The sequence below is a fragment of the Durio zibethinus genome, chromosome 14, assembly GCF_047325235.1.
Source record: "Durio zibethinus cultivar Kanyao isolate XHJ-2024 chromosome 14, ASM4732523v1, whole genome shotgun sequence".
In the NCBI taxonomy this organism is placed as follows: domain Eukaryota; kingdom Viridiplantae; phylum Streptophyta; class Magnoliopsida; order Malvales; family Malvaceae; genus Durio; species Durio zibethinus.
The window spans coordinates 8,812,977-8,831,304 of record NC_143175.1 but is presented as its reverse complement, the minus strand read 5'-3'; the positions used below and the strand labels follow the sequence as shown (position 1 = coordinate 8,831,304).

The following is an 18,328-nucleotide window of genomic DNA, read 5'->3' as shown; positions in this document are numbered from 1 at the left end:
CTCACAATTTCATGAATTTGTATCTAATCCTATGGGGCAACAAGTAATGGTAGAAGAGCTTCAGGTTATTGAAAAAACTTATACTTGGGATATTGTTAAATGATTTTTTGATAAGTCAGTAATTGATTATAAGTAGATCTACAAGATCAAAACTTCATCTGATAGGTCAGTGAAACATTACAAAACTCATTTTGTTGCTCAAAGATTTACACAAGAATATGGCATTGACTATCAAAAGACTTTCACCTCAGTTACATGTCTTCCATCTGTTCATTCACTATTAGTTGTTGCCATAGCTAGAATGTGGTTAAACTTTCAAATAAATGTTAAAAATACCTTCTTAAATAGTGATCTTACCAAAAAAAAAAAAATCATATCTTGATTCATCTATACCTTTCAATATGATTTGTCATCTTCAATGTACTCTATATGATCTTAAGCAAGCCTTAAAGCTTGATTTTTGAAGTTTAGTACCACTGTTGCATAACTTAATTTTACATCTAGTAATCATGATTTTACTCATTTTACTTACACTACTGAAAATGGTACTACCCTTATCTTTTTTTATGTAGATGACATGATCATTACGGGTAATGACGTAAATGGTATTCAAAATCTAAAGATTTTTCTTCATTCTAAGTTTGAGATAAAAAATCTTGGTTCTTTGAGTTATTTTTTAGGCTTTAAAGTCACTAGTGATTCTACTGATTTACATTTGTTTTAAATAAAGTATGCTTGATCTTATTGTTCGAGTAGGTTTAACTGATAGTAAGATTATATCATCACCACTTGAACAAAATTTAAAACTTTCTTTTTCTGATGGTACACCACTTTCAGACCCTTCTTTGTATTGAACTATAGCGGGTAGTCTCATATGCTTAATAGTTACTCGTCTAGACATTACCTATGTTGTTCATTTGGTTAGTCAATTTTCGTCTACTTCTCGATCTACTTATTTTGCTACTGTCCTTCAAAACCTACGATATGTTAAAGGTACTATGTTTCATTGTTTGTATTTTTTCTCTAGTTTCTCTTTGGACTTGCATTGTTATTGTGATGGTGATTGGGCAGGAGATCCTACTGATCGTCATTCTACTATAAGTTACTATTTCTTTATTGGTTCTTTTCTTAATTCTTGGTGAAGTAAAAAATAAACTGTGGTGTCCCACTCTAACACTGAAACTGAGTGTCGAGCTCTTACAAATGCCATATCAGAACTTCTATGGTTACGATGGCTACTACCATTCGGATAGCTCACAATGATATTTTTCATAAGCATACTAAACATATTGAAATTAATTATCACTTTATTCATCACCATCTACTTGTTCAAACTCTTCGACTTGTTCCTGTTACAAGTGTTGATCAAAAAATAGATATCTTCACCAAATCACATCCATCTGGCCAACTCTTGTCCAAGTATCTAAACTCAAGTTAGACTCTACATTACCATCTTGAGTTTGTGAAGGGTGTCAATGATATTCTAGTAATATTTAGGTAATATTCTAAATTGATGGTATTATTCTAGTAATATTCCAATAATATTTTGGATTAATTTGATATTAATTTAAAGAATATTTGATATTTATTTAAAAAATATTAGATATTGATTTAGCTGATTATAAGAATTGATTTAATCATTATTTCTATTTATTATATTTCTTATTTTGTAACATTTTACCTCTATAGCTTTAAGCCTTATTGTAAAACACAAGTTATTACAATAAGGTTTTCATCATTTTCTTCTTTTCATACTTCATATCCATTTTATGCTCATGACCATTCAATGTCATGATTAAAAAAATCCACTTATAACATACCATAAAATCATGAATCATAAATCATAAATTAAATAATTTAATTTAGAATCAAAAGATTAAAAGAATAGTTAATAAAGAAAGCAAAATACTATGAGACTCAAAGTTTTTTATGAATTATTAATCATCAATTTTTTTAGTAGAACATAAAAACTAGAAAGATAACAAGAAACCTATCTTCTATTTAGTATTTATTTTACCAAGAAACCATTTGGATAATTGAAGCTTTGCATGTTTGCTTCAAAAGTTGATTTTGCCAACTTTGCCAATTTTTTTTCCTTGTATCTTCCTTATGACCAATATGAAATTCATAATTGCCTTTAAATTATTAAAAAAATAAATAATGAAATAAAAATAATATAAAATAATTTTAGTTTTGAGACGTAAAGAATATTTTTTTAAAAGCAATTATACTTTTAGAATATAATAAAACCTCAAACTCTCTAGTTATACCAAAATTTTCATTTATAATTAATGAATTGACATAAATTTTTATTCAAATGGTTATGGTCATTTAAATAATCATGACTTATATAAACAATCATATATTTATATTTAAATAATTATGATCATTTGTCATGTAATAATTATTTTTGTTCAAATATAATTATTTAGAATATAAGTAAAATTAATATAAAATCAAGTTTATTCTCCAATAATTTTTTCTATGTAATATTAGATATATCACATTCTAAATTACTAACAATAAATCTATTAAATATCGCATTTACAAACACGAATCATTTAAATTAAATAAAATTGATATTTTATATTTAATATTTTGCAACTATGAGAAAAAGTAAAATGATTTTAGTATTTTATAGTAAAATCCTATATAATATTGATTTAATATTTTTATGTTATTAGTACAAAGTAAAAGGAGTAAGAGATTTAACAAAAAATATAAAATAACGAGATTTTAGTATGCTTCAAAAAGAAAATACAAATTTCAAATATATCTAGTTTTTATCCTTTTTTTTTTCTCTTTAAAAGGAGTAAATGTTTGTTATTTTCCATTTTTTTCCCTTTATCTCACTATTAATAGTAGTATTAGCAAAAGAAAGCAAGTAAAAATGTAATAGAATAAAGTTTTTGATAAATTATTTGTGAACATATTTAATTTATATTTTTTATGTGTATTTATTTAACTTAACAAATAATTTTAAATAATATTTTAATATTTATTTAATAAACAAACTAAATACAAATAGAAATAAATTTCGTTCATTTATATTCACAAATAAATTCTTTTAACATTTGTAAACAAATTCAATAAATATTTATTTCTTATAAGATGATTACTTTATGATTAAATATTTTTTATTAAAATTTTAATCATAATTTAATATTTATACATTAAAAAGTACACTTAACATATATTAAAAATCTTTCATAATATTTTTAAAATATTATTCTAAATATAATTTTTAATCACCCAATAAATATGTTATAAACGAGACTTTTGTTAATACTTTATTTTTTATCTTACATAACTTGAAAAACTAATGTAAAGAAAGAAACTCTTTATAAATCGATACGTCTCCTTCAATCTTGAGAGCTTAAATTATTGATTTGTAAAATTAATTTTTTTAGTTATTAATTTCTATTAATTTATATATTTATAAATATATTTATTTAATATTTACAAATAATTTTTTTCATTAAAATGAATTAATTTTAAATCGAACTCAAATATTTTAATATCTAAATGATTAAGTTTCAACATAATGTAAAAATTATTTATTAAACTTGAATAATTTTAAAATTAAACAAACGAATTATAAATATAAAAATATTCGTTAATTATCACGTCATTTACATTCGTACCAGCAAACATTGGTTGAAGCGTTGAAAGAGAAAAAATAGTTGAGGTACATCGCACAAAAAATCACTCGTTTCTCAGAAACTAGGAATCCTTCGTTCCCCATGAATACGCTTTAGAAAAAGAACAGATGTGTAATTTTCATTTGCACACTAAATAATATTATTTATTTATTTTATGTACTTATATTAAAGAGCCCAACCCCTAAGTTAAGTTGGGCAGATTTTTGAAGGGTTGGTAGGGATAAACCGTTCAAATTTCCAAAAGGCTTCTAGTGGTTCATTTTTTGCTTTTATTTGGGTGTGTGAACTGTTGACTCTTTCTAAGTCAAAGTCTGCTCTGTGTGGTCCTTTCCCTTCTTTTACGTTTCCTGATTTGTTAGAACAGAAATAATGATGTAAAAGAGGATTTAATAATTTAAAATATAATATATCATACAGCATAAATTTTTTTTAAAAATATAAAAATAATATTATTTAAAATTTTAATAAAAATTATATATATACTTAATAAAAATAAAAAATATATTTTTTTATATTAACATATAATTATCATATAAAATATAATATAAATGTATAACATAAATTATCATGTTTACAATAAAAAACAACCTAATCTACTAATCAAACTAATTTTCTTTGATTTTAGTTAATATGTATGATAATTCGTTTTTAGAAACCACTTAAGAACAGATTTTCAATGAAAATTATTTAAAATGTTAAGTAATTTTTAGCTATTTAATTTATTACTTCAATTTTTTTTAAAAAAAATTAATGAATTAAATTAATTTTATATTTTAACTATTTTTTTTTGTTCTTTTAACTTCTTTCAATTGAAAATATTTATCAAATCATATCTTTAATTCTTTTATAAAAGATTAATAAAAAAATCTTTTAATTTTTTAATTTTTTAATTTTCAGTAGCATATCAAATAATTTCTATATTATAAATTTAGTATTTAAATTTTTCAAAATTCAAAATTTAATTTTTAAAATTAAATTTGTTTAATTTATCAAACAACTCCTAATTTAAGTATAAAAATAGAGTTCAGCCGAGCTTGAATTATAGCTTGAGCGTGGTAAAAACGCTATGGTAGCTGGACTCAGCTCAATTACGCCTTCCATTTTTTTTTTTTTTTTTATAGTCAACTCAATTACACCTGAGTTACGTTTGATACAAGATTCTCGGGAGTAAATATTGGGCTTCTCTTATATCCAATTTAGTCATTTTTGTTGTTTCAACCAACAAAATTAAGCAAAAAATGCACAATTTACCTTGAGCATATTTACTTTGATTAATTGCTCGGATCGTCTCTCCTCTATATGCAAGGAAAATGTAATCTCGTTCAATGAATACTCCAATATAATAAATTTGACTTGCTTATTATCAAATTGAATTTAGCTATAAACTATTTGAGTAACATGTCGAATCAAATTTAATGTTTTAATATTTAACTCGAAAAATTTTTTAATTTAATTGAATATTTAATTTTTTAATATTATAAACATTTAATTTAATTTAGATTTGAAACAATTGAGTCTGATTTAAATAGATAAGATGTATCTATTTTTTTATTATTTTATTTTTATTTTTTTTCATTTATTATTTATTTTTATTAATACTATTATATTATTATTTTTATTTTTATTTTTTTATTGATTTTATCTTTTTTTGATTAATTAGGAGATAATGATTAGATTAATTAAAAATAATAATAAAAAATGATGAAAGTGGATTTGAACGTGAATTTGAGGGCTGGCAGAGTTGGGATTGGATTCAAAGTTTGAATTTCAATCCCAAATAGAATTGAGATTGATCAAAAACTCTTCTGATCAATTGCTATAAATAGATATTGAAACATGCAGGAAAGAATACACAGAAAAAACACAACAAAGAGGTGAAACAGAAGCAAAAAGTGTTTAGAGATAGTTTAAAATTTTTTAAATTTTTGAATTTTTTAGAGTTTTTTTTTGAAAAATTTCTAGAAAATTTTCAGAATCTGACGAAATTTTCCAACGAGATTTAAGTTTTCCAGTGACTTTTTCGATGAAAAAACTTAGATTCCAGTCAGATTAAATATTCAATTGAAAACTAGGTTATGCTAGAAAGAGGGGAAAGAAAAGAGGGGAAGACAGACAGAGGGAAAGAAAGCATCTGAAGAAAATCAAAAACTTTTGTCTTTTATACCTGTTGAAAACGACGTCGTTTTGGCCTTACTAAGACCCAGGATCCGCGCTTTTTTCATTCAGGCGACCCGACCCGTAGCACAACCTGCTTTTGACCCGAGTTTGACCTACGCCTCAGTCAATCTTTTCAGCCGAGCTGAGCCGCCAAGCTGCATCATCCAAGCCGTGGTTTATGCCTATAGCCGAGCTGAATCCCAGCCACTGAGCCGAACGAGTTAAGGTTTTTTTTTCCATTTATTAATTTTTTGTTTTATTTTTATTAATTTATTTATTTAGTTATTTATTTATTTTTATTATTTTTATTATTATTATTATTATTTCTAAATTAGAATTATTTGGTATTCCTTAAAATTTTTTTAATTTTAATTTTAATTTTAATTTTGTTTTATTTTAATTTTCTTTTTAATGAAATTTCTAAAATAAAATTTTCAAAAAAAATATTTTTAAGGAAAAGTTGAAAGTATCAATTTTTCTTAAAAATAAAATGTTTAAAATAAAAATTTTTAATTGTTTTAAGAAAAAGTTAAAAGTATCAATTTTTCTTGTATAAAAGCAATGAGTTTTTTATAAAATGAAAAGAAAAGGATTTGTATCAAAAAGTTGAATCATTATTTTTTTTTTGTTTTATTTTATTTTATTTTTTTTTTCTTTCTTGAAAATTTTTTTTATGTTAAATAATTCGACGATGAAGTCTCTACAAGTGAAACAATAGTTTTCTTGCATACTCTTGAGGTAAAGGGTTTTTCTTAATTTTTTGCTAAAAGTATTAGAGTTAATTAATAATAATTTTTAATAATTAATTACTTTGTAAATTTTAAGGCTTATTCGATAACGCAAATTTGAGCTGGTATCATCTTTCGATGGTCATTATGAGGGTACTATTGTCACGGGTCGAGACTTAAGCTCCGAACTCGTGCGGCTCCGAAATCCGGGCATTCACCCTTCCGACATCCCAGATCAACCTTCCTGCCACGGTTCACATCCTTGTGAGGTATCGTCCGTTCTGGCCCCCCTGGTCTCACGATTTTATCCTACAAAAGGCGCCTCACAAGACAAAGATGGTGTGAACCCTTTTATACCTCAGTGACCCTCCTATTATGTTCAATGTGGGATTTAGGACTCTTCCTTAGGTCTGTGACATTCTCCTCCACCCAACCTTGTGACGCCCTTATCACGGAGGCTAGCTACCCTGCTTACCTCCCTGGAGGCGCTTGGCGTGGATCGAACGGTTTAGGGCTGGCTCTAATACCACTTGTCACGGGTCGAGACTTAAGCTCCGAACCCACGCGACTCCGGGACCCAGGCATTCACCCTTCCGACGTCCCAGATCAGCCTTCCTGCCACGGTTCACACCCTTGTGAGGTATTGTCCACTTTGACCCCCCTGACCTCACGATTTTATCCTACAAAAGGCGTCTCACAAGGCAGAGGTGATATGAACCCTTTTATACCCCAGTGACCCTCTTATTATGTTCGATGTGGGATTTAGGACTCTTTCTTAGGTCCATAACACTATAACCTTCCTCACTCATAATCGAACTCTCAAACCCTGTTCTAGTTGATAGAGCCGAACCTATTCTTTTAAGGATTCTTAGTCAAGCTTAGGTGTTCCTTGAAATGATAGATTCCTTAAGTAGCCAATCGCACGTAAACAAAAAAGATTTGTGACGACTCCTTAAGTCAATGTTTAGCAATAGATCCTCAGATCTAGACGTTATGACAAATATATTTAATGAACATTGAATCCATCCTTTGTCATGACTATTCTTAAATATTAAAAATTAAAAAAATTTCTTTAAAAACTCGTTAAAATTTTTTTTGGACACCCCAGAGGTTAAAAAAAAATTAAAGAAAAAATATAATTTTTATTAAAAAAATTAATAAATCCATCGAAATATATATATATAAATAATAATACAAAAAAAATTCTAAATCCATCACAACACTTAATATGCATATACAAGTAAAACTAAGCCTAAACTAATAAAAAAAAACCCTAAATTTTATCACTCTATTTAAATAAGTTTTTATACTTTTATTATATTTAAATAAACCTTTCACATTTAATTTGTATCCAAATAAGTTATTAATTTTTAATTATTATCTAAATAAGCTATTAATTTTTAATTTGTATCTAAATAAATCCTTTAAATCAATCTTTTATTTGAAGTGAAGGTTTAATGAATACAAATGAAATGATAAAAATTTATTTGAGTATAACAAAAAGTATAAAGATTTATTTATATAAAGTTAAATAGTTTAAGGGATTTTTTAGTATTTCAATCTAAAAATAACAAAAATCTTAGGTTTAATGTGTATATTTACAATTTTATCTAACTAATTGAATCTATCAAAATAAGCTTGAATGACTAAATAAATTACATATCAAATTTGAACATGAAAAATGCAACTTAGTCAAACTCAAAATGAGTTTTTGATCAAGTTCGAAATGAGTTTCGAACCTAGAGTTTTCTAATAAGTCAAAACTCGAACTTAGCAAAATATTAACTAAACCTCACAATTTAAAACATGACACAATAACACAACACAAATAAATTACAAAAAATAAATTTGAAGGTGATATAATTTAAGATTTTAACAATAATTATATATAAATTTAATAAAATAAATAAATATTTTATATTTTCGTGTCAATATAAATTATCACATAATTTTTATATAAAATATAATATAAATATACAAATTTCAATATGTTATACGGCATGAATACACAATGTCCAATTCTAATATTAACTCAAACAAGTTCAACTAAACCCCTACTCTTACCATGATGCCGATACAATACAACCCATGTAAACGTACTATATCCTATTGGGATCATCTTTTCCAGTATTTAGGGAAAAAAAAAAAAAAAACATCATTATTCATTAGCATTTAGCAGTCTTTAAAATTTTGCTTAACAATAGCAAAGCCCGAACCATTTTTTGGTTTTATATTTGAGAACTGCCAACCAAAAAGACAATTATACAAACCCAACTTTCCTCCAAAAAGAAGTCAAGCAATGCCAAGTAAATGAAAGCTGCGATCAAGTAATCATTTTCTTAACCCAATGACCTTTTATTACTTAAAATGAAATATTGTTAAGGCAATAAAAGAAAATGAGCAGTAAATATCCAAACAATCCTCCTCAATAGGAACTCAAAATCAAAGGGCACTACAGACATTTGTCCAGGCAGGAAGATTTGGGAATTATCCTATAAAGCTATAGGCCTCACATGAACAAAGCGAAAACAAAGCAAAAAATAGTAGAGTTTCATAATTTCCCCTCTACTTTGCCTGAGGATGAGAAGCAATGAACTCAACAGCAAGATTGATTGTGGTGATCTTGTCTGCCTCATTATCAGGTATCTCAAACCCAAATTCTTCTTCAAGGGCCATAACAACCTCCACAGTGTCCAAACTATCTAATCCAAGATCATTTTGAAAATGGGCACTGGGTGTAACCTGCAAATTAGAAAGAAAAAAATAATGAGATATTAAACAGAATGAAACACTTACAAGAGCAAAATTCTATATGCAACCAGAAGAACTTGCTAGAAGTTGCACTCATAATAACCTAAAAAATTATACTTATTTTCATGTCAAAATATATTGAGGAAAAGAAATGAGGGCAAAAAAACTGGGAAGATAGCATGAGTGCCTTGTGTGCCTTTTCCAGTTTCCTCACAAAAAGACACATCAAGAAAAAGATATGTGCCAGTGAGCTTGCCAAGAATGTTAATAACCCCAATGTGTAGGCACCCGGACTACATTGCTTCTTACACTTGATAACTATTTTCAAGATTTGTGCTGCATAGCTAAGATAGGGGCTGGCATTTTCCAAATCTACAATCTTCTTTCCGAGTAGTAGAATACCCACCAGACACAGTCGTCTCATTTGCAGTGATCCACTTGTATTAGACAAAAGCTTCTTTCTAAGTAAATCTAAAATCACACTTCTTCTACAACTACAACTACCATTTAAATTGATATAATGCGTATAGAAGTCATTCTTGTTTGCATATCAATCACCAACTAAACAACACTAATATTACAAAAACTTTGACTAGCAATGCAGCCAAAGCTAATTTACTATTTTAATTCTATATCATATCCGCAATCAGCATCAGCTCTAGCCTATAAAGGACCTATTTCCTATTCCTGCTCCTCTGGAAGAAATTGAATAACCTAAATGATTGTTTATCATTCACTCAAGCACCGCAAATTATGATTACTATCTCTTCAAATTGCTTATTTACAAATTACAGAATCTTTACATCCCCTTCCCACATATATCCCAAGTAAGAAAACAAAAAAGGTTGCTCTTGAGATGAATGTCAAAAGAACCAGGAAGAAATCAGCTCCAAAAAACTGAAATTACATCATAGACCCAACACAAATGACTCCCATTTTCTTATGAGCAGGTTTGTCCATTCAGAATCTACCTCAAGTTCATATCGATTTTCCAACTTAAAGACATCAATTTCATGGCATTTAACTATCGCGAGAAACAAGGACTTCTTTTTATTGGTTATCAGCATTTGCGTAGTAGAAATTATCATATCAGACTAACCAAAATAGAGAAATTTATAGCCAAATAATTGAAAGGCAGGTCATCCGACTGATTTAGGACAAATGAAAAAGCTTTACCCTTGAACAATCATAAAGTAAGCCAAGACAATCCAAAACCTAAACCCATGTTTTCCAGATAAACCTATCAGGGCTATACCCAAGCTAATTTCACATTTGACGAAAGGCAACTTACCCAGTATCATATTAAGAAGTTTGTTAATGAGGGCACCCTTGGCTGTATCCTTACTAATTTTTAAGCAAATATGAGGAAACCAATCGGAAAACAATAACACATTAAACAACCACTTAACATTAGCTTAGCGATATCATTGGAACTTGCAATATAACCATTCATTTAATTGAATTAACAAATAATACGTTTAATTACCCCAATATGATACACAAATAATCTACACCCAAAAGAATTCAAGAAAATAAAAAAAACAAATGGAAAAACAGTGAAGTGAAAAATTAAAGACCTTCGAAGGATCAACTTTCTGGAAGTTTTTGACGACGGAGATGACACGATCGTTGACCTCATATTTGTCGAGGAAAGAGCCCTTGACCTCGTCGGAGAAACGGCGGCGTATGGCGTTGAAGGTAAGAGCGAACAGCCCGTTACTGATAGGGTTAGGGTTACGGGGCAGGGGCGTTGCGTTCACCCTCAGATGCTTTAGCAAAGCTACTCTCACCGCCGCCATTTCAATAATTAACCCTCTTCTCTTATCTGTGCTGAAAATTAGAAGACGCCTTCTCTTATTGATTTCGCTCCCTATCAAACTGTCAGAAATGGTAACGTTTGGCAGCTTTGGGAAGCGATTAAAATGCAAAAGTGAAAATCAATGAGGAATACGACGTCGCACTTTCCTTCTTTTGCATTTTTTAAATTAAAAAAAAAATCGCTATGCGAAAAAGCACGATTTTTGGGATAAATTCCAAATTTACTACTTTATTAATGTTCATGGATAAGTTTACTACGGATTGTAGTTTTATCATTATATATTTTTTAATTAGTTTATAACCCCGTATGCTATTAATTTTATTAAATTAAATTAAAATATTATACACAAAAATTAGCATTCCTCACAAATATTATATCACTTTTTGGTCTATAATTTTTTTAAAAAATCTTTAGATAAAAGTTAACAAAATAAGTAATTACAAATAAAAATATAATAGTAAAGAAGATGTGTCTATGAATCGGGTTGTTAGCTCGTAAAAGTCCATTTAGTTTATATTTAGTATTAAATTGTAAAAACAAATTTTTATTAAAATATTTGACTATTTTAAATATATTTTAAAATTAAAATTAATTAAAAAATAATATTTAACATTAAAATAACTTCATGAGTTAAATCAAACTGATTTCGAATTTGAAAAATCTTATCCAAAAGTGTTGATATCGAATTTCAAATTGAGAGTCAAATTCTTAAAATCACAATACAAAAAGAAAACAATTAAAGGTAAAAGTAAGGATTGTTCCCTACATTTACATTCCAACACTCAAATTAGAAATATGCTATTGGAGATTGGGAAAAGAGTGAAAAATGTGAAAAATAGAATAAAAATAAGATAGATAGATAGCACCTAGTTGAATCTATTTATAGGTAGAAGTTGAGAAGCTTGTGAGATAGAATAGTGACATATTCAAATTAATGTGGTACTATACATGTCAGATCAACTCAAAAGTAAAAAATATCCTTAACCGTCTGCTGACAATCTTTAATAAGGGAAACGATTAATTTACTTTTTAAACCCAAAAATACCCCTAACACTCTATCTCTCACCAAGCAGTTTGAGTATTAGATGGTAGAGTGTGAACTTTGCCATTCTAAAGTGTGTCGACATGATATGTGATCAAAGGTGTCAAGCTTGATTTTGAGCGTGTGTTTCAGATTATACGTTTAATTGGTCCATTATAGGGTTGCCAAGGCGAGTGATCTTATGTCGAGGCGAATTGAGGTTGGGTTAAGCAAGTTTATGAATAACTACTGACGTGACTTATGTGTTTGACGTAGTGTGTACTAATGTGAGACTTGTGTTTTTTCTTGGTGTTGAAGTTTGATTTTCAGGTTTAATATAGGATTAACCTAGCAATTGGTTTGTTTGGCCAATTTGACTTAGGTTTTGTGACTAGTTTAATTGGTTTGAATAGGTGTAATGATTGATTTACCTTTTTGTTGTTTGAAAATCACATTTAATGATGAGAGAGGTATTTGGGTGGTAAAAACCCAAAGCTATGAAGGCGAAGCATCATCCTTTTTAAACGTTTAGAACACATGGCATAATTTTAAGCGTTCATTTGATCTCAACATTGACTATATAAAGAGCCTTTCGGAGCCTTCATTTTTCACTTTATTGTCTTTTTGCTCTCAATTAATCTGCATTTACCGACCTTAAAGATTTTATTTTCTTTCAACCAATCTTTTATTCTTTTTTTTACCTCGATATGCGTCTTTTTTTTTATAATGTCTTTTAATGCAAGTTATAGGGGCTTAGTAAGTTACAAGATGGTTCTAAGGGGAAGTCAATTTAGTAGTAGGGATGAGGATAATAGAGTCCATTCTATCATTGTAGGAAGGGATTATAGCATAGCAACATTTTAGTTAAACTAGATGTTAAAAGAAAATAAAGAAGGCTTAAGGAAAGTGCTCATGCCAAGAAAGAATGGGTTTTCCACAGAATAAGAGAGCAGCCTCATGATAAGATGGATAAGCTTTTAGCTATGGTGGATTCTGACTTCGAGAATCATTTTGTCCCAATGTCAAATGTCAGTTTGGCTTTTTTATCTAACCTTTTTTTCTTTACCCTTTCTGTTTCTAAAGTCTAACTTTTTATTCTTTTTTCCTTCATCTTTTTTACTGTTGAGCTAACCTCAGTTGATGATTTTCATTTTTTTCACTGTCAAAGAGTCTCACTACCTTTCTTCATCTTTTTCTGACATCATGATGGTCTCTACTACTACTCTTACTCAAAATCTTACTTTTACTCTAGAGTCTAAGTCTTCTAGCGATAAAGACTCTGATAATGAAAAAGGTTTTGATGATGAGTAAGAAGGGGAGATTAGCTAAGTTAAGAAAAAAAAAATAAGTAAGAGTCTTCTTCATATTTGGAGGCCTTGGCTTAGATTCCATTTTCACTTTTTGTTATGTAAGTCTAAACCTAAGAATGTGATGAAAAGCTTGAATGGCAGGGCTAATCTTAAGGATTGCCCTAACATATGCTCTACTCATTATGTCTAATCTTTGAAGGTTAGCTTTGGCCTTTCAAAAAAAGAGTACAATGTGTTAATATCGACCATTAAGGATCAGGCACATCTCCCTTAAAGGCTCACCAAATCTAGGTGTATTGGGGTTCCATAATGGCCGGTCTGAGGTTCTCTTTACATATTTTATTATTGAATTTTTTTCTTTCTTATAATTTAACAATCACTTAGCTTACCTCAAATTCTCTTTGGTACATAATAACCTTTATAATTCTTTGTAAAAACTTATACATTCTTCCTCTATCACTTTATTCAGGGAGTTCTTCTTAGTAAAAAATCCCTATGATAAGAGCTAGTTTTACATCATAGTTCATTTGGCTAAAAAATTTTTTACAAATTGTTCGAGATTAATAAAGAATTGAAAGCTACTCTTCCTTTGCATTAAGAAGGAAAATAAGAATAAAAATAATGAGCTTAAGATATAGAAACTATTGAATGAGCCTAAGATTTTTGAAGATAAGCTTACTCCTCTAACAATGAATGATCTCACTGTTTATGACAAGATTTTGGATTTCACCAAAAAGAGAAAACTGGTTATGGATGCATATGGGTTGACCTTTTTTGAAATAGTGAAGGAGACAAAGTATTATGGTAGGTTTAAGGTGACTTCACAAGGTATTTACCTTTGTAAACTTTTTCTAATACTTAGTTTATCTCGTAGATATGTCTGACAACATCAAGCCTTCTAAGAAATTCAATTTTCACATGTGTTTCCATCAGCTAAGGCTAAAAAATGGTCAAAAGTAGCCTATCTAGCTCAGGTTTCCTTATAAAAAAAAGATAAAAATAATGGACCCTTTTGTTCCTCAACCATCGAGCTTCACAACTTAGGTTTCTACTACTACTAAAGGTAAGCAGAATGGAACAATGGGTTAGAGGCCCCTCTCTCTAAAAGGCAAAAGATTGAAACTTTCTTCTCCACAATAATGCATGAGGTCAAAATTTTGAAGCCCACCTCAGAACGTTTCTCTATCAATTTGGAATATGACTCTAATGAAAATCCTTTGGGGGACACTAATATGGCCATGAAACTCACAAAGGTCGTTATACCCCAAAGAGGTTAGTTATCTTTTAAATCAATTTTTGTATTGTTTCATGAATTCCATTATTTTTTAAAATCTAAACTTGATTTTCTTTTTGTAATTTCAGAGAAGTTTTTAACTTATCCTTCCCAAACAGTTAACGAAAGACTACTCTATGTTTACTAAGCTTCGACTTGTTATTAGAAGACTGAGTATAACTTAAGAAGTATGCTTAAGAAAATTACAAGAACAATGATGTGATCACCAAGCTTAGAACCAATGTCTCTAACCTGCATAAAAAGGAAGAAGAATAGAAAAAAAGGGCTGATGACTTTGTGGTCAAGTTGAAAGAGATGTAGGTCTAAAAAGTTTCAACTGAGTCCAAAAAGGAAAAATCCAAGTTCAAACTCAATGAGGCTCAGGAAAAAATTGCTAAGCTAAGGTCAAAGCTTAAAGTAGAGCAAAAAGCCAAAGAGGAAGCCAAATGGGAGATCAAAGACAAAATCATTCAGGAGTTCACGACTTCTTAGAGATTTTTTGATCTTCAAGTCAAATTTTCTTGAGAGAACATTTTCGGTGCCTTTGAGCTTTGCAAAGATAAGGTGTAATTTAAATTTGCTAGTCTAAACCTCAACATGTGTGATATCAAACCTAGGCAACCTCAAGACTAGGTCATCATCATTGTCTTATAAGAAAGAGAAAGATGATGAGGATGCTACCATGGACACTGATTTCAATGCTGCTCTTGAGCCTGTGGTCGAGAAAGAGGCTGCTGCTACTACTGAGAAGGGGAAAGAATGAAAAAAGTACTTTCGTTTTTATCTTTTTTTTACTTGTTTTTGTTTAAGTGAAAGGTTAAGTTTTTTTAAAGAACCTCGGATTAGATCATTCTATTAAACTTTCGTTAGATCATAATTTGTAATCATTCAACAAAATTTCTCTCATGAACTGAATAAATACATATATTTTTTGCTCAAAGCTTTAGATCTGTATCTACCTTTTCACTTTTTGGTTTACTTTAAAGATATAATCAGAGTAATTATTTAAGTTTAAGCTCTAATAAGATTATGAAATCAACCTATGAAATTAACCTAAAGATGTATTGGGTTAATTTGAACATTCAATTTGATAAACTAAATTTAATTATTCAAGTGCTAGCTCAGTTTAGAATTTATTAAACTAGATTTAATTATTCAAGTACCAGGCTGGGCATTCCCCTAACTTCGTTGATACTAGTTATAGTTAATAGTTGAAACTTATATTCAACAAGTATATTTCAAAATTACAAGTGCGAGCTCAGTTTTACATCTTTTACTGATAATAAACTTTAAGGTTGTTCGCATTCCATGTTTTTGGAATAGGACTGCCATTTATGTCTTGTAATCTGTAGGTCGTATCATGAACAACCTTTTTAATAATATAAGGACCCTTATAATTCGAGGCTAATTTTCCACCTTAGTCATTGACTCTTGAAGCTTCCATTTTTTTTAGTACTAAATCATCCTTATTTATATTTTTACGTCAAACCATTTTATTGTAAAAATTAGCTACATTTTATTGATAGGCTGTTATTCTAGTTAGAGCTATATCTTTTTATTTCTCAATCAAATCCAAATTGGCCCTAAAGGTTTTTTCATTTCCCTGTTTTGACCTAAGCTTAACTTACAGGCTCGGGAGCCCAATCTCTACTGGTACTATGATCTCTACCCCAAATGCAAAAATGGAATGGCATCATTCCAATAGGGACTTTAGTAGTGGTTTTAAGGGCCCATAATACACCAGGCAATTTGTCTACCCATTTACCTTTAGTTTCATTTAACTTCTTTTTAAAGGCTTCCAATATAGTTTTGTTAACCGCCTCAGCTTACTTATTGGATTAAGGGTGGGTGACTAAAGTGAACCTCATATCGATGTGAAGATTTGCACACCATTCCTTAAACCTCAAATTGTCAAATTATTTTTCATTGTCTGTTATTATGGATCGAGGTAAGCCAAATTTACATACTATGTTCATCCAAATGAATTTTTTAACTTTGACTTTTATAATGGTGGCTAGGGCCTCTACTTGAAGGCATTTTGTAAAATAATCAACCATTATGATTACAAATATTCTTTATTCTATGACTGGGGTGAATGGGTTGAATACATCCTTTCTCCATTGCATAAAAGGCTAAAGATTGATAATAAGGACCAACTCGATTAATGCAAGGTGTTGTATATAGGCAACATTCTAGCATTTGTCACATTTTTTTACCAGGTTGATCACATTCTTTCTAATAATTGGCTAGTAGTAACCTTAGCTGAGTACCTTGTAAGCAAGTGGCCAGGGTTCGAGGTGATTGCCATAAATTCACTAATGTATTTCTTTTACATAATTTGCCTCTTCATCATCCACACATCTAAGGTAAGGCAAACTAAAAGATCTCCTATATAATTTTTCGTTGATAATGACATACCAAGGAACTTTTCTCATCAAAGCTTTAACTTGAACCATATCCTCGGGCAGTTCTCTCATTGTCAAGTATGTTTTAATCGAGATCATCCATTATTTTTTCTTTTTAATTTGCTCTGCACTAGCTCTTCCACCAAAACATGAGCTAAGCTCTCCATCGTCATTCTCGAGGTTAGCTTATACAATGAGTCAACCAGTGTATTTGTTGACCTTGGTATCTTTCTAATTTTGGCCTTAAAGAAGATGGCTAGATAAATTAGTGCTTTATTTAGGTATTTTATTCCTTCTTCTTTGGCTCAAAATTCTTCATTTATTTTGTCAACCATTAGTTAGAAGTCACTGTTGATAATGATATTCTTCACATTCGGCTCAGTCAACAATCTTAGGCTGTTGATTAGGGCCTTATATTTGGCCTTATTGTTGGAAGCTTTGAACTTAAACTTTAGGGTGTATTGAAGTTGTAAGTCTTCTAGACTAATCAAAATTAGGTTGGCCTTACTTTTATGGTTGGTAGTTGACTTGTCAATAAAGAGTTTCCACGTTTCTTCTTCTTTAACTTTTTTAGCCTTATAAGGCTGTTCATTAGTTTTGACCAAAGTGCATTCCATAACAAAATCTGCTAACACCTATGATTTTAGAGCTAACTTGAGAAGTATGTGCAAGTCGTATTCACTGAGTTCTATTGTCCATTTGATTAGCCTTCTTGACAATTCTAGTCTTTGTAAAACTTGCCTAAATGGTTAGTCAATGAGGATGTAAATTGTGTGAGCTTGAAAATACGATCTAAGTTTTTTGGCCAACATGACTACTACATAGGATAATTTTTTTTATTTTGGCGTAGTTTATTTCCAATCATGTCAACACTTTACTTACAAAATATATCGACCTTTGCTTTCATTATTCTTTTCTAACCAATACTGAACTGATAGCTTGGTTGATTATAGCCAAGTATAAATATAGTATCTCATGGGGTTTAAGATTGGAAAGACTAAGAGAAGAGGAAATAAACTCTTTGAGCTTTTCAATTGTTTTTTGACACTGGGGTGTACATCTAAAGTGTGAAATGTTGCTAAAGATTTTGAAAAATAGTAAGCATCATTTTACTAACCTGGACATGAATTTGCTTAAGGCAGTTAATCTTTCAATTAATCATTGCACCTATTTCACTAAGGTCGATGCTTTAATGTTAATGA

The 18,328-nt window shown here is 29.4% G+C and overlaps 1 protein-coding gene across 1 annotated transcript; it reads right to left on the bottom strand.

Annotated features, from left to right (window-relative positions):
- Positions 1-8,881: 8,881 nt before the first annotated feature.
- On the bottom strand, positions 8,882-11,192 carry LOC111293966 (acyl carrier protein 2, mitochondrial-like). Its single transcript, XM_022887051.2, has 2 exons — positions 10,876-11,192; positions 8,882-9,289 (listed from the first exon to the last, which is right to left on the bottom strand). Exons 1-2 carry the CDS (start codon positions 11,095-11,097, stop codon positions 9,113-9,115), a joined length of 399 nt encoding a protein of 132 aa, XP_022742786.1. The 5' UTR covers positions 11,098-11,192; the 3' UTR covers positions 8,882-9,112.
- Positions 11,193-18,328: the final 7,136 nt, after the last annotated feature.

Coding starts and splice junctions, on each gene's coding strand:
- LOC111293966 (XM_022887051.2), bottom strand. CDS start 11,097: ATGGCGGCGGTGAGAGTAGCTTTGCTAAAGCATCTGAGGGTGAACGCA. Junction 9,290..10,875: donor AGAAAGTTGATCCTTCGAAG/GTCTTTAATTTT, acceptor TCTAATTTGCAG/GTTACACCCAGTGCCCATTT.